The sequence below is a fragment of the Diorhabda carinulata genome, chromosome 3 (genome assembly GCF_026250575.1).
Source record: "Diorhabda carinulata isolate Delta chromosome 3, icDioCari1.1, whole genome shotgun sequence".
In the NCBI taxonomy this organism is placed as follows: Eukaryota; Metazoa; Arthropoda; class Insecta; order Coleoptera; family Chrysomelidae; genus Diorhabda; species Diorhabda carinulata.
This window is the reverse complement of record NC_079462.1, coordinates 6,341,806-6,357,572: the sequence shown is the minus strand read 5'-3', so window position 1 is coordinate 6,357,572 and position 15,767 is coordinate 6,341,806. Positions and strand designations below refer to the sequence as shown.

Sequence of the window (15,767 nt, the reverse complement as noted above, 5' to 3'; positions counted from 1 at the left end):
TTGTTACAACAAATAAAATCACTAGCAAATATTCAAGGATCTTTATTCGACTATTCAATGTGACCAGAACTACTGTTTTTTTCAAATATGACTACTTCGGCCTCATAAGTCAGAATTAAATCAAATATATCTTCGGAAACCACTGAGATTACTTTCATTTATGACACTTTCCATTATGGCTGGAACATTATTCCATTTGCTAGCATTCTTTTTATATAAAAGTCACCACAGGTGCCAAATAACCTCACCGTTGTGTGTCTCGACCTTAGACGGTGAAGTTGGAGATTGGCAAAAAGTTGTAAAGCTTGAACTGATCCGAATACGATCCGATCATACTTTTAAAATTACCCTCGTATGATCTAGAGAAACTAAGAAACGACATATAAGGGACTGTTAAAGTGATTTCTGTCAATACGTTGTCAAATAATTCATTTTTAAGAGATTTGATCCAAGATATTATCTGTCAGTTTAATGTCAGTAATTTTTTACATTTTTTTGTAAAACCTACCGAAGAAGTATTTTTTTAAAAAGTTGTAATAAAGATATTTATCAGATAATGGATACTAAAGATGACACAGATTTATCGAAAGCTGTTCTAGAACCAGAGCATCCATTATTAGCTCAGTTCCAAGAAGCCCTCAAAGAGTATTTACTTTCTCAAATAGATCGTGCAAAAGAAGACATTTTTGTAATAGAGCAAGATATTACTTACAAAAACAAAGAAATTGAAGCTGTAGGAGAAAGAACGTATGAGATGCAGCAAATGGTATGTAAGCAACACAATCAACTTGAAACGTTGATAAACGATATTAAGCTCAAAGAATCGGAACAACAGAAAGAGGAGAATAATTTGATAGAAAATAAAAAAGTTCTAAAGGAGATCGAGAATAAACTGTTCCAATCTGGGAAAGTTAATAAAGAGCTTCAAGCTGAAACAAAGGCTGTAACGGATTTGAATAATCATCTCTTACGTTATGGAAGTAAATTTGAAACACAACTAAACGTGAATAGAAGAATTTTGGAGAAAGCTAGAAAAGACGACGAGCAACTCAATAAGCAAAAGATACGACAGGACTACATGCTCCATACTCTTGAAAAGGAATTATGGAAGCATGAAGCGGAATTAGAACAAATACATTTACAAGTGAGCACCAAACAGAGTGAATTGGACAAATTAGAAGAATGCGTAATAACAGAGAACACTAACATCGTAGCTAGACAAACTGAATACAAGTGTTTGATGTTATCATGGAAAGCAGCTTATAATGCTGTAGGTGCTAGATCTAAAATCTTAGACGAAGTCTCTGGGAACCTCAATAAACTGAATGAGAAATACCGGGCTATGAAAATGGAAACTATAGGAACTAAAAAATTATGTAAACTGGAATTGGAAGAGAACGAAAAATTAGTACACTTGAAAAATAGAGCAGAACTGGATATTAAGAATATAACTAGTCAATTAGTTGAAGAAAGATCGAAGAGGATCGAAATAGAGAGTAAGCTGTTTGACTTGCAACGCGTTATGCAAGAAACTGAAACAGGACTAGAAGAAGTGAAACAGGAGGTCAAGCCAAAACAAATACAACAAGATAGAATCTGTAAGGAAATTAACGATCATTTTCTGAGAAAACAATCAATTGAAAAAGAAATATTGGAGATTATTCAAAATAAAATCACACATGAAGCGTCACGAAAAAAAGTAGAAACTACATTAGCCGCAATGCAGCATAAAAAAAAGGAGGTATTTTATTAGTATTTTTTTTAAATTAAAATGAATAATTGTTCAATTGATTCTTCAGATAAATACGATATTATTGGAGGTTGAAAACAGACACGCGAGTGTTGTGGCAGATTATGAAGAGCAAAAGATTCATAATGAAAACCTCAATTTCATGTACAATGATTTATGTATGCAACTGGATAAATTGGAAAAGGAAGCAGGTCAAGTGAAATCTCAGAAGGAGAAATACGAGTTCCGTTATAGAAAACTACAGAAGTAAGTAGCATATTTGAAGCACTTTTTATAAAAGCAGCTCGAATTTTGAATTTTTTCACCAAATATGTCAACAAGTGATGGAATTCTCCCATTTCCCGTTTTAAGTTCACAGAGTGAATTCATGAAATTGAACTCAATGCAACAGCATTAAAAGGGCCGTTCAAATGTAAACCGGAATTTTCGAATAAAAGCTCGTGATGGTAGAAGTGGATGGACTGGATGTTAGACTGGTCTGTTACTAAGTCTGGAGCACAGCTAGGCTCATGAGCAAGAAGGATGTACAAGTATTTGTTGCGTAACGCATCATTATTCGTTTGTTGGTTGAAGATAAAGTGAAATCTGCGGGGATGAGGGCCTCTTCAAGACTAAAGTGTATAAATAGTATAAGTAGTTGGAAAATTGCTACATGCGCTGTATAAATAGATATATAAATGATAGACCACATACTATATGCATTATGGCCGAAGAATTTGGTATCAGGGTAGGTAGTATTGAACAATGGAAGTCAGGACTTCTGAATTTTGAGCAGAAATTCTCATTTCTCATGCTGGTGCACGCGTCTCTTGCGGCGGTTTCAAGAGGACTTAATATTCACCGCAGACGATACTTGAGTACAATACAATGTTCCGGAGAGTAAACACGCGTCTATGGGGAGGAGAAAAAAATATGAAGACGCATCAGCTACAGCAAATGTTACATTATCAATGGTAAAGTTGTTGTGTAACGTGTGTTAGGACAAGAGAAGAGTAATTGCGGTTGATTTTCTCTTTCTTAACAACGTAACCTCCTAAGAAATAGATAAAAACGATGCGATATTCTATAGTGCCATATTGCCAGATCGCATACCGCTTGTTATGGAAACGTTCAACGAATTGGAATGGGAAACACTGGAAACACTTTCCTTATAGTCTCGATTTGTCACCATACAACTATTATTTATTTGGTCCATTTAAAGCAATACGAAGATAGACTCCTTCATGCGCGAATATTTCCGTGACAAGCCGGAAGGTTTTTACGAAGAAAGCATCCGAAAGCTTTCCGAGATGTGGCATAAGTGAGTAGAAAGTGACAGAGAGTGAATTTTTTAAAGCAAAATTCCGGTTTATTTTTGAACCACCCTCTTATTAATACCATTTATAACAATGGCTAGCTTGAAAGCAAGGATCTTCCACTAGAATTTTACACTGAGTGTTGAAAATAGCTTGAGCGCGAGAGAGGATGTATGTTAGTTAGCTACAATATTTTCGTCCCCTACCCTGAGGTGTCTGTTTCCCCAAGAAGATTCTATGATCACTAAGTTGAAATTTCTAAAACCTTTGGTGATATTGATACTAAATACACTGTTTGTTAACCTTCAGTCTCTGAAGACAATAACTTAGTTATCGAAACGCGCGTCAGACAGTGTAATTATGAGTGTTGGTGTAGTGGTGGTGTAAACAGTGTATTCAGTAACTATCATAACTGCAGCATCATATCTACCATAGCTTAATGGGCTCCGTAATCCGTGAGTAAGGGATTTCAATTGCAGGTTTTGGTTTTCTAGCATGGCTAGGTTATCAGCAATTGTATTGCCACTGAACCTACATAACAGTGATCTGACATATCACTACTACTATTCCGAAACTCGTTGAGTACCTTGTAGCTTTCCAATATTAGCATTTATTCTGTGGTAATAGAGGTGTCCTTCGCCTCCTCCGCGCTTGTATACTTCCCCTCCAAATAAGTCGATTTTTTTAGGTTCATCTGGGTAGTAGATTTAATACCTAAAGTCATGTTAGTATCACTCTATCATATTTTGGAGATTCATCATACTATCAAAAAGGTTCTTTCGGCTTGGGTTATCCTGTGTTACATTCATTATTTAAATTTTTATATTCCCCAGGACATTTGCGGCAAAAACAATTCAACTAGAGAGGTTGACAGCTTCACGAAATGTTGAATTAGGTTCGAAATCAGATTTGAGGATTGTTGAGCTCAACAAAGCAATAGACGATACACAAGAATCTATTAAGAAACTACAGTTATTTTGGCTTCGTGAACAAAATAATATTCTCATTGTATCTGGTGAACGACAGCAACAAATTCATAACATCAATTTGAGGAAGAAGGAAGTACTGATTTTGGAACAAAAGAATATGAGAATCGATGATGAAATTCAACAGATAAGACAAAATGAGAAAAAAGTGTCGAATGCAATCGATGCTCTCTCTACTAAATCAAAAGTATTATCTGAATACGTCTTCAAAACCCGAAACAAAAAGACAACTTTGGATAAAACTACTACTTTGTTGCAGGTATATTAATTCGTAAATATTAATTTGGTTAAAATTGATTTACTTCAAACGCATTAGTCCATTCAAAAGTTTGGTTATTATGACAGCTTCTTATTGCTATTGGTTGTCATTTTATCAATAGTTTGTGCAACTAATGTGAATCTATTGGTCTTATCACACGAAGACAAAGTTTGAGCAAAACGCTATATACGAATTGCGCAACCAATCTTTAAGTATGGAATATTTATATGTTTGCATTCAAATTTTTCAGAGCCAATACGAATCGAAATTAAAAGACTCAGAACTGCAGTTACTAGAGCTAGAGGCTGAAATAGCACAAGCGGAAGAAGAAAAATTAGTTCTAAGTAAAAATTTGATAGAAACAAATAGAGAAGGATTGGAATGGGAGAAAAAATTCCATGAAGCTAGGAATACGTATTTGGATATCAAGAATGAAAAAGGAGCTGGAGGAGATACAAGTAATTTGAAAATACAAATTCACAGATTGAATGTAAGTATTGAAAAAATCATTATTAAGCAGCGAATCATGATTTCACATAAACGAAACAGCTTTCGCTGCCTGTCTTTGTTTTTTATATATATTTATTATATAATATTAACTATACGAGGAGTTTCTGTCAAATACTGAAAGTGCTACAGAAAATGTGAGCATTGAAGGTCAATTTTAGTGAAACAACACATATATTAGCGCACCTATAAAATGTTGGACCGAAACGAAAATTGAAACCAAGTCAAGTCAAAACAAAACAAACATTCAATACAGACAGAGACAACGCACGAAACGTAAACACACGACCGTCTCTTACGGCTGCCACTATTGTATTCATCTATCCTATCAGCACCAGGAATGAATTGTAAACAAATCAGTATATCCGCATCCAATTTTAAGAAAATTGCGAATATAAATTGATCAGATGGTAAAGTATTCGTGCGATAGCTGAAAATCTAACATTTTTTCACTCATTTCTCAATTCAAACAACAACTTATCTCATAGTGAAAAACCCAATGAAGGAAAAATATAAGTGAGTGTCACACATTCCCAATACTCACTAGAAAAGTGGAGAAAAAATTTATCATGACGTTCAAATGAAACTCACATGACCAGATTGGAAATAAGTACATCGAAGTTTTTTTTTTCCACGTCCATGTCAATAAACGTGAAACATCGTAATATCGATATTCCTTGTAACATATTTACATTAACATGCACATACTGAGATATTACAGCATACTCCTAATTTTTTAAGAAAAAAACTAAGTTTTCTCTGTATAATTGAGCATAGGAATCAAATTCTCATGTATTTATGACTTTCTTTGGTCTATTTACATAAAAATTTCATCAATCAAAAAATATATAACCTTGCTATTAGTGATATATATTTTGGACTATGAAATGCTCCTAAATATTGATAACATATTATACATTTTCTGATAAAATAAGTCGTTTTCTTAGGATGTTATGGAAACAGACCCATGACATTTATGATGTCAATTTTAGTTAGTCAAGACAATAAGACTGATGTATCCAAACATTTCTTTTGTTACAAGCCGCTCGTGAAATTAAGTTCTTCTCTTTTTACGTACTTCTTGGTTATTTTATGTAATGAATGATAGTAAAACAATATAATATCGTGAACATTTAGTTTTAATTATTATGCAAATGAATCAACTCACAATTTTCTGCTTTACAATCAGAGTTGTAGTAAGGAGTCTCTTGACTCATGTTTTCTTTTTATTATCTTCCTGGTTTTCCATATGCAGGTAATATATTCTGAGCTCAAAAAAGTACAGGAAAAGCTACTCTGCAACCTCAAGCATTGTATATCTAGGAGAGAATCAATATTTTTCGTATCAGAAGCAAAAGAATCGAAAGATGCTGCAATGGTAAGTAACGTTTTATTCAACATATTGTTGTAATCAAACATTTTATTATAATTCAATAATTAATAAATTTATCGAATTACAATTAGTGGTCTAGGCCTCATACCTCAGTTATTCACAAAGTATTCTATTTCTTTGTCTTATTCATAGTCATTGTGATTAATATTATCAACATGATCTTCCAGTCCTTTCATTCTCCACTTTTCTTGACTCAATCAAGTAATTGTTGTTTTCTTTGAATAACATATTTATGTCATTCCTTATTTATGAGCTTCTACCATTATATCTTTAACAAAACACACCCTCCTTCTTTTCTCTCTCTCAAACTCAAACTCTTTCATAAGAAAAACATGTCGTAATACATAACACATATTAATTATTGTGATTTCTCCGTCAGTGGCATTTTGAAGTGCGAGTATTTATATGTGCCTATCATGCAACTGACTAATTTCATATTTAGTTGGTTAGATTTATTGAATTGAATGCTTTCCATAAATTTCCTACATATATATGTAGTTTTTCCAGAATACAGTTTGTCATTAATGAATTAAAAAAGATTTTTAATTTTTTCAGAAAAGAATCCCAGGTAGTAAAATGCGGATGAATATTCTTAAAAAAATAGATAACATAAGGAACCAAATTAAACAGTCAAATAATGAAACAGAAACAATTAAAAAATCGATTTTATCAGTACAACAACAAATACTAGAAGCTAAAAGAAATTTGCAAGATACAATTAAGGGTAGGAGTGATAGAGAAAATCGGGTATTACACCTACAAAATCAATTAGAATCAGCAAAAACGAACAGACAATTCAAATTTGAAATACTCCTCCTAAAGCAACGACGAGCAGCTATGTACAAGCAAATAGTCAAACAACAAAAACCTCATTTAAAATATAATGATGAGGATGATCTCATAAATGAATATAAGTATCAAAAAAATCAAAATAAGAAGTTGATGAAAATATTAGAATACATAACAAGGGATTTTCCTTCGAAGATAACTGTTCTGAATAGATTATATAACAGTTTGGGAATAGTTCAAGGATCTATATATACGTAGTTCTCATTATAGAATACAAGTAATACATTTATGCACTAATCAAATTTTGGTTCTCATTATCTACCCTAAACCTAGAGCAATAGCTTTCTGAGTAATTATATATCATATATTACACTAACTGTTGTCTAAAAATCCTTTATTACTGAGAGGTTATGTTTTAAAAGAAATTTAATGTGCAAATTTCATGATTGTACCTTTGTTAGGTTGAACTGAGTGATGATAAATCAGTTAATCAGTCAGAACTTAAATATATTCAGATGAATGAATATAATTGATTCAGAATTATAGGCGTTTCAAAATAGAATGACAAAGTGAAACGATTACTGAAACCCAAGCAGCGTTTCCAAAACGAATATCTGATGCTACAAATGTATAGTTTTCTCTGTTTAACGTATTTGTTTCGTGAATTTTAGCCTATTTTTTTCGCAGTTCTTCTAGAATTAGACTACTTTCTGTTATTCTTCATTACACAATGTCAATGTCAGAGAAAACGCGCGATTAACTCCGTTCCTCTATGTTATCATTATCTGAAACGGTAAATAAGCGATTTTCATTTTATCTCACTTGTGTATTGTGGAAATTCTTTAATGTTAAGGTCTTACTCATTGGTATACATCAGTGTCTCTGTAACGGTATATTTCTACAATACTTTGATTTTAATTAACACCGTCGTTTGAACTAGCTCAGTAACTCAAATGTCTTGATCCTTTTGAGACTTGTCACTAAATTGGCATTGTCGAGTAACTGGATAACTTCAATGTTTTTTTTTTGGAAACTTTATATCATTTGAATGTAATTTCCTAAATCTGTATGCCATATGTCCAGACGCTTCTGAATATTTGTTTGCAGAGAAACAGTTTTTTGAAATTGTGCAGTCTCTTCCTAGGAGCCAGTATATTTCTATTCCAAAGTCAACAGCTAAGTTTAGCGACAAGTAACATTCCCCAAATAAATTGTTAATATTTCTGTTCCGTTTGTTTTTAAAGTGAACAAGAGCAGATCTGTTTCCGATCAATTTGAAATAGCATTTATTAGTCCAAGTGCTAACCTAGTCATCGGATGTTTCCGTAGTTTATTCAAATAGGTAAAATGATAGTATCATCAGGAAACATTACAATTGGAATTGAATTCAAGATTTGCATATCGCTAGTATTCAGTAAGTGGCTATCAAAAGACGAGTATAAAATATTTTATTTTGATATTATGTATATTTATTTATCATCAACTTCAATATATACCTATCCTCTATCCCTACATTGCTCCATGCGAATTCTCCACTGTTCAAAAGACTTTCTGTCAGTTCTGTTAGGAGACGTGCCACTTTTTCTTTCTCAGCTTGAACAGACTCAAATCTTATTCCTTTCAATGCAGCTTTGATGATAGGAAAGAGGTAGGAATCGCACGGTTCAAGATCCTGTTGAAATTTTAATGTACAATTTGCCAAACATTTTTTTTGTTCATTCTTATATGAAACGGCGATTCAAATGTAAATAATCCTCAACAACTTCTCGAAAACACTTAATCCACTCAAAAACACGTGGACGTGACATACATTCATTACAATACACTTGCCTCAATAAATTATGAGCTTCAGGTAAAGTTATTCCAGGATTTAAGTGAAAATGCACAACCATGCTTTGCTTTATTTCCACGTCGATCATTTTTATGACAAAACAAAAAATATACCCTATACAAACGAAGGCAACGGTTACACTGGTTTTTCTACAGATATGATAGACATTGTATTAGAAAGAGTACTGTAATCTAAAAAGTCACATGAGCTCATCAAGTTAATGTGTGTTGTCAGGGTTCGTAGCAAGATTTTGCTGTGTTTAATATGTACAGAAATTTGGTATGCTTTCAAGTTCCAAATAGGGCGCTACTCAGTTTTTTAACCTAAACTGAGAAAAGTATGGAAATAGGTTGAGGTATCTTTAGAAGTAAAGCTACTTAGTGAAAATGAAATACAATGATTTATATTTGAAATTATAAAGAAAACGGGTTAAAAAAAGTTAACCGCAAAACTCATGAGTTTTTTACAGGAAATAATGGAATAAATTTTACAAAAAAACTAATAAGAGTTAATCTGACCTTTAACAACACATGAGACTCTCTACTTGTCAGGAGAATACAAACAGGACCATATTCGTGGAATGCGGTCAGGAATTAAAGAATTTCATTCAGTCACTTGTCCCGGATTAGGTAGTTCCACAAGTCAAAGTTTGACTTTAAATCGCAATTTAAGGTTGTCTAAGTTTTAAACCCCAATAAGGGTCCTATGTCAAAAACTAGGTACCTAATTAAATTAAAAAGAAAAATGTGCAAAATACAATCTGTGAAAAATTTCGCCAATTTATAGACTACTGAAAGAAGTAATTTATAACTCAATTTTTTAATAATACCTGAATGCAATAAAAAAAAGTAGTCTATTATTTAGAGCCTAGCCTAGTTCATAAGACAGTAATTAGAACTATTTCTGCTTTTACAAAAAATCTTATCTTACTCTCCTTTTTAACGAAGGGAACTTATATCTACTTCTTTTTGGATGTCAACAATTTAATATTCCAGAATTTTTGAAATCGGCGGAAGGCTCCTTTAGGCCGGCTAAATCCCGCTTTTCAAAAATTGATCTTAGCGCTACCACGGTCGCTGACCAAAAAGAACAAGGTAACTGTCTCTCCAATCGTCAAATTTTCCTTCGGAAATAGCACGCAAATATAGAATTTGGAGCATAATTTAAAGATTTATAATCAAATTCCTAATGAAAAATCCCACATCGGTTGATAGTCAAAAATAAAATATGAGTGAAGTTAGCAGCAGACTTCTTGAGCAAAATCGGGTCAAACGTCATGACGACAATCCAGCCAGGTGCAACAATAGCTCAATTTCAAAAACACCAGCTAACAAATCACTCATCAAAACAACCTTCCAACGGGCTGAACAACCAAAAATCAATATCCGCAAAATTTACAAAATACTGCACGAATAACTAAATTCGTGAACAGTTACTAGATGTGGCTATAACCTTCTTAGGGGAAACAGCTTGGCATAATTCTGCCACCAGTTATATCACGTCTGGCAATTTTCGAATAATGCTTGCCTCCTTTAGACCAAGACTAAACCTCAAAAGAAAATAAACCAAACATTCTATTTGTTTATAAAAAAAGAGTTCAAGAAAAGGACAAATTAAACAGTGCTAAATAACTTAAATTGTAGGAACCCGGTATTTCATCAACAAATACATACAAAACTACAAAAGAGGTATGAAATATGATGTGTAAATATTTCTACTCAAAGATAATATGACAAAATATCTTATAAAAAAAATTATTTACAAAAAGATGTTGGTAGGTTTTTATTGTATAATGTTTATAACTCCAAAAGTAACGCAAGCTGTAACAGTGAAAACGTTACAGTACACTTTAGGCTGATAATAGATAAATTTTGGTTCATGCGTACTTTTTCTGTAGCAGCTCTAGTTTTGTCTTACCTCGTATTAACATACTAGCACACTAACAAACTGCAATGAGAGTTTGTCGTTAAAATCCAAGTATATTTTTTTCTATTCAGTGCATTTATTTAGCAATTCAATCCAGTCGAAACTTATTATTTGTTTTCTTTTGCTTCTAAGTAGAGTTTATTCTGTAGTTCTCTACTCCAAAATATGAATAACAATTGTGAGTAAAAGGAATTTAATGAACATCTGCAGCTTGAGATATGATTTTGATGTTCAGCTTATGTATTGAGCTTTGGTGTCCTTTTAATAAATATATTATTCAAATATTTTTGTAAAAACAGGGAATTTCTTGAAAAATATGTGATAGTCACTATATCGGTAAATTTCTCCACTACGCCTCATCCCACGATCCTGACATGCACTAAGTATTTCAAGAAATTATTATCAGAGCAAAATTTTCAAATCCAATATAGTATCAATGTGTTTCAATACTACAGTGAAATACTATTCTCAGTACATCCTTCTTAAAAACCTATACACTTAGTGAACCGAAATATAACACAAAAGTTGCCTCAAGCTGCGTTTGTCTTTGCTATCATTTATGCATTTGTCTCAATCCAATGTTTTATGTGAGTAAACAAATAATTAACGGAAGAAAGCTAGATCCACCGAATTTGGCGGATGAGGTTGTACATCGTGACTCAGTCTGAATAATTTTTCTGCAACAATAGTGTACGAATTTTCAGATACTTGGCACTTTGCTATTTCTACAAACAAATACGGTTGTTTTTTTCTGTAGTCTAAAAAACGGTATCATATTTATCGGTCATCGTTGTTTCCTCTTTTACTGAATAATCATCCATTGGAATACCTAACTACTGTGGCCATGAACTCATTGTTCATGTAATTTTGTTCATGTTTCATGTTCATGTTCATTGTAATTTTTGGAGTTTGATGGTGAGCCTTCGTGTGAGATACCGTTGAAAATCAGTCGTTTTGAATTTTTTTAAGTGAGCTTTTCATCAGTATCAAGTATATGTAGCACTAACCTTGTAGATTGTATATTTCCATACCCATTGGATGAGAGTATCTACTTCGTTAGCTGTCTCTGGATTTATACATTGAATGTGTACAGTAAACGTTGGTCTTGGAAGTTTCTATGTTTATATGGCCAATCTAAAAATAGTGAAAAATGATTTATTGAGACAAAGAGTTAAAAAAAATAGTTTCTTGACTTTTCCTTCATTTCTGTGTTTTTTAAAACATAAAATAGCGTTTTATTTCTACTCTTAATATTTTTTCTACATATACTTACCCAATAATGTGAACTATTTTATGTAACTTAAAGAAACTCATCAACTATCCTATTTATCCAAAATGTACAGAGAAAACGTCACAAGGTTATCGGGAACTAACCGTAACGAATGTGTGTCGACCTTTGAAAATTTATTACTCCAGTAATCTATTGAAAAATTTTGTATTTCCGTAGTTGTCCACAGCTCATTTAATCGAAAAATCAAATTATCATTACCAACTATCTTTCCAATTCACAAATAAGTCTTGTATATTTTGTATCCCTTCCACTTTTTCCAGAAAATCTCCAATTGGAATAAACCAAGAAAAATATATGTTATCATCGTACTTGGGAGGAATGTCTTAATGAATTTTAACCAAGTGATCCCTTTTCTAATTGATTTTCCTTCTCAATTTTCTCGAATAAACAAATATTTATTTATTATAATTCTTTTTCCCAGGGATACTGTGAAAAATTCACCTTATTTTTAATCCACCCTTTCCTTGCTTCAAGCAATCGAGAGTTAAATATTTTGATCATATTTTAAGTAATTACCAGCAATTCTTCACGACCTCTTTGCGCTGTTCCCCTTGATAACGGAAAGAATTCCATTTTCGGCTTCCTCCCAAAAAAGAAATTAAAAAGCAAATTTAATTTAAGGGTCGTAGTCAATTAAAGTCTGTAATTTAATTTGAGTTTTTTTTCACAGGTAATCGTTTTAAAGGATTTTTCGCCTTTTTTTTCTTCGGGCTCAACTTTATTAGACTGCTTAGTGAAATGTTGTCTATTAATTTGACAGGTAAGCAGAACTCATTTTAGTTTGAGGGAACTTCAGGAATCTTTATTATCAATTTTTCGTTCCTAAAAAGCTTATTAAATTCAATTAACTTCTGGTTGAAGCTTATTCTCATTTCAGTCCTTTTAATTGATTCCTAATTCGTCCATATACCGAGACCCCTAAAAGATCATCATAATTACCTTCATAGATCAACACTTATCAATCAACTCTTCAATGTTATCTAAACTAACACACAAACTATGGATTACTGATAATTATTGACAAATAATGATAGTTTTTAATCTTCTGCATTGAATGAGAAATACTAATAGATGAAATGATATTATTCAATCGTCATGTCGAATTTAATCAAAAAGCAATTTGGCACAATCTAGATACGTAGGGATGGTGACATCAAAGCTGTAAAGCTTAGCCTAGTAGGCTGGAAATCAACCGCAGTAGTATTACAAGTTCTAACGAGAAGGGAAGATAGTGGAAGCGAACAACTATACCATATAAAGTATTGACGATATTGCAAATACCATTATCACACGATATACAACTTAAATATGTCATTATCCATAATTATCGTGTTAACAGAAATCAATAATAACGTAGAAAGGGTAGAGATCTTCCATCAACAACAAAGATCAATCGCATTTCTCCAAAGACCAACTAGAAGTCGGAGTTGATTCCACAGCGATACAAGTAAAAAGTGAATAGGTAGCGAAAGATAAATAAAACAATTGACGCCAGTATATACTACACAGTGCTGTAAATTTAAGAAGTTTAGAAATTGTTGTGAATATGAGTGAGGCTGCTTTAACTTCCATCCAGTGATCGAACGAAGAAACCCACGTCCAGCACGTACTATTGTGTTTTTTCATAAGTTGTAACGAAGTAAGGAATTCTATTTGCCAAGTGATGTCTATTATTCATTCGAAAGAGTTACTCCATTCGCTACACTTGTAGTGCTGAAATCATTTTCATTATCACTCGCTCTAGAAATAATATTGTAATGTTTTTCTTATTTCCTAGTTTATTTGTACTATTTCCCAACGGTGGGTTTAATTTATACACACTGTTTTTACTTACTCACACCAGACCTAATTAACTTATCAATACTTTTCTCATTTATTCAAATTCATCGGTTACTTTTCTATTTCGATCCTCTCAATATTGCTTATTAATTCTATAAAATAAACAAACAAATAAATGAAAAGACCTTCCTAGGAATTAGTTCTAACAATATAATATAAAAAGCTTGCCGCCTCAATAAAAACATGTAATTCAAAATTTGGAAGATTTATTATAACAGGGCCGGCTTCACTGTCCATGTCGTGGACGAGCTTATCACATTATACTGTAGAGATCATTGAATGATTAAAAAATTATACACATGTTAAAGGATTGGCAGTTTTATAAATAACATCAGAGTGTATTAAGTATCATTAATTATTTTTCTACTATGACTAATAAGTTAAATTGAATCAATTAAGAATCACACAAAACAAGAACAGTACATGAAACTTCAGGAAAAACATATGAATATGTACAAATTACAAATATTTTTCGTTTATTGATAAATCACTTATTGTTAACTTTGTGAACAATCTGAAGGCTGATTCTCTTCAGATTGTTCTTCTTCTTCTTCTTCTATCTCTATCTGTATTTTCAGTTAGATAAAGACTTTTCTCAAATTCACTAATTTTATTAGGGACTCTTGGTTTAATATAACTCAGTGCCACCGTAGAGAATTTCTAGCCACAGTATGGTTTTAAGGTGGTAATATCAATACCGCCATCCACAATTATAGTTGCATATGTTCTGTGAAATCAGTGTTCCGTAAATAAACTGGAATTGGAAAGCACTAAAATATTGGCAATTTGCTTACCGAAGCTCACACATTTGTTACTTTTGAATTATAAATTCTACACTATACTAATTTGAAGAGAAATTTGTACTAGATAGTTTCTTGTCAAATCTGAATTATATTTCCTGTAAATATCTTCATATTCTGTTCCACAGGGTGATTCATTAAGAATGTCCAATCTCTGAACTGTAGATTCTAGACCTCAAAATATGATGATTCTGTTCAACAAGCCTGATCCAAATATTGCTAGTTTCCGACCTACGTTCAAAGTTTAAATTTAAATTTTGATTTTCGCAATAATTTTTTAGATTTTCACAATTTCTCTTTCTAAATTGGCAATTTCACGTTTTTTGGCATGAGGAATCATAATTTGCTCTCTAATTTAACATTTATAATAGAGGGCGCTAGTTACACTTGTTTGTGTTAATTAAATCAAAGTAAACTTTTTTTGGGCTAAACTTACAACTAAAATAATAAAAAAATATTAAAAAGCGTTAAATTCTACAAAAAAAAGTTACTCTTCTTTGATTCATGTAACTCAATCGGTTATCGAGTTGCTTCTAAAAAGTTCAATAAATTTTAATTCGTTCAGAAAAAAATTTTATTATTCCTTAAATATGTAACAAATTTGTAAGCAAAAATAAAAAACTTCAAAGCAAATGCTCAAAATGCCCACCATTTACTTCAATACACTTTATGATCCGCTTTCGTAAAGATCTCTTAATATCAAATAATCCTTGTCTATTATTTTTAATTACATTCGCGGCTACTTCTATTTTCCGTCGCAATTGTGGAAGAGAAGTAATTTTTTCTTTGTAAACTAATGCCTTCATTTACGACCAAATTGAAAAATCCAAAGGATTTAAATCAGGTCCTCTTGGCAAACTCACTTCCACGACCAATCCATCGATTAGGAAACTGTTCGTTTAAGTGATAACGGACTTTTAAAGAATAATGTGTTGGTGCTTCGTCGTGCAAAAACCACATATTTTGTCTTAAAGCGAGAGGTATATCCTCTAGTAATTCGTGTAAATTTTCTTGAAGAAAATCTAAATAAAGAGGTCCATTTAAATTGGTTGGCAGTTCAAAAGGACATATTAAATATCCACATATTACACCACACCAAAT

At 32.2% G+C, this 15,767-nt stretch overlaps 1 protein-coding gene across 1 annotated transcript; it reads left to right on the top strand.

Moving 5' to 3' along the window:
* The first annotated feature begins 467 nt into the window (after positions 1 to 467).
* On the top strand, positions 468 to 7,281 carry LOC130891202 (coiled-coil domain-containing protein 40-like). The gene is made up of 6 exons (XM_057795806.1): positions 468 to 1,741; positions 1,800 to 1,996; positions 3,879 to 4,290; positions 4,541 to 4,780; positions 6,053 to 6,175; positions 6,746 to 7,281. Exons 1-6 carry the CDS (start codon positions 557 to 559, stop codon positions 7,235 to 7,237), a joined length of 2,649 nt encoding a protein of 882 aa, XP_057651789.1. The 5' UTR covers positions 468 to 556; the 3' UTR covers positions 7,238 to 7,281.
* Positions 7,282 to 15,767: the final 8,486 nt, after the last annotated feature.

Coding starts and splice junctions, on each gene's coding strand:
- LOC130891202 (XM_057795806.1), top strand. CDS start 557: ATGGATACTAAAGATGACACAGATTTATCGAAAGCTGTTCTAGAACCA. Junction 4,781..6,052: donor TACAAATTCACAGATTGAAT/GTAAGTATTGAA, acceptor TTCCATATGCAG/GTAATATATTCTGAGCTCAA. Junction 6,176..6,745: donor AATCGAAAGATGCTGCAATG/GTAAGTAACGTT, acceptor TAATTTTTTCAG/AAAAGAATCCCAGGTAGTAA.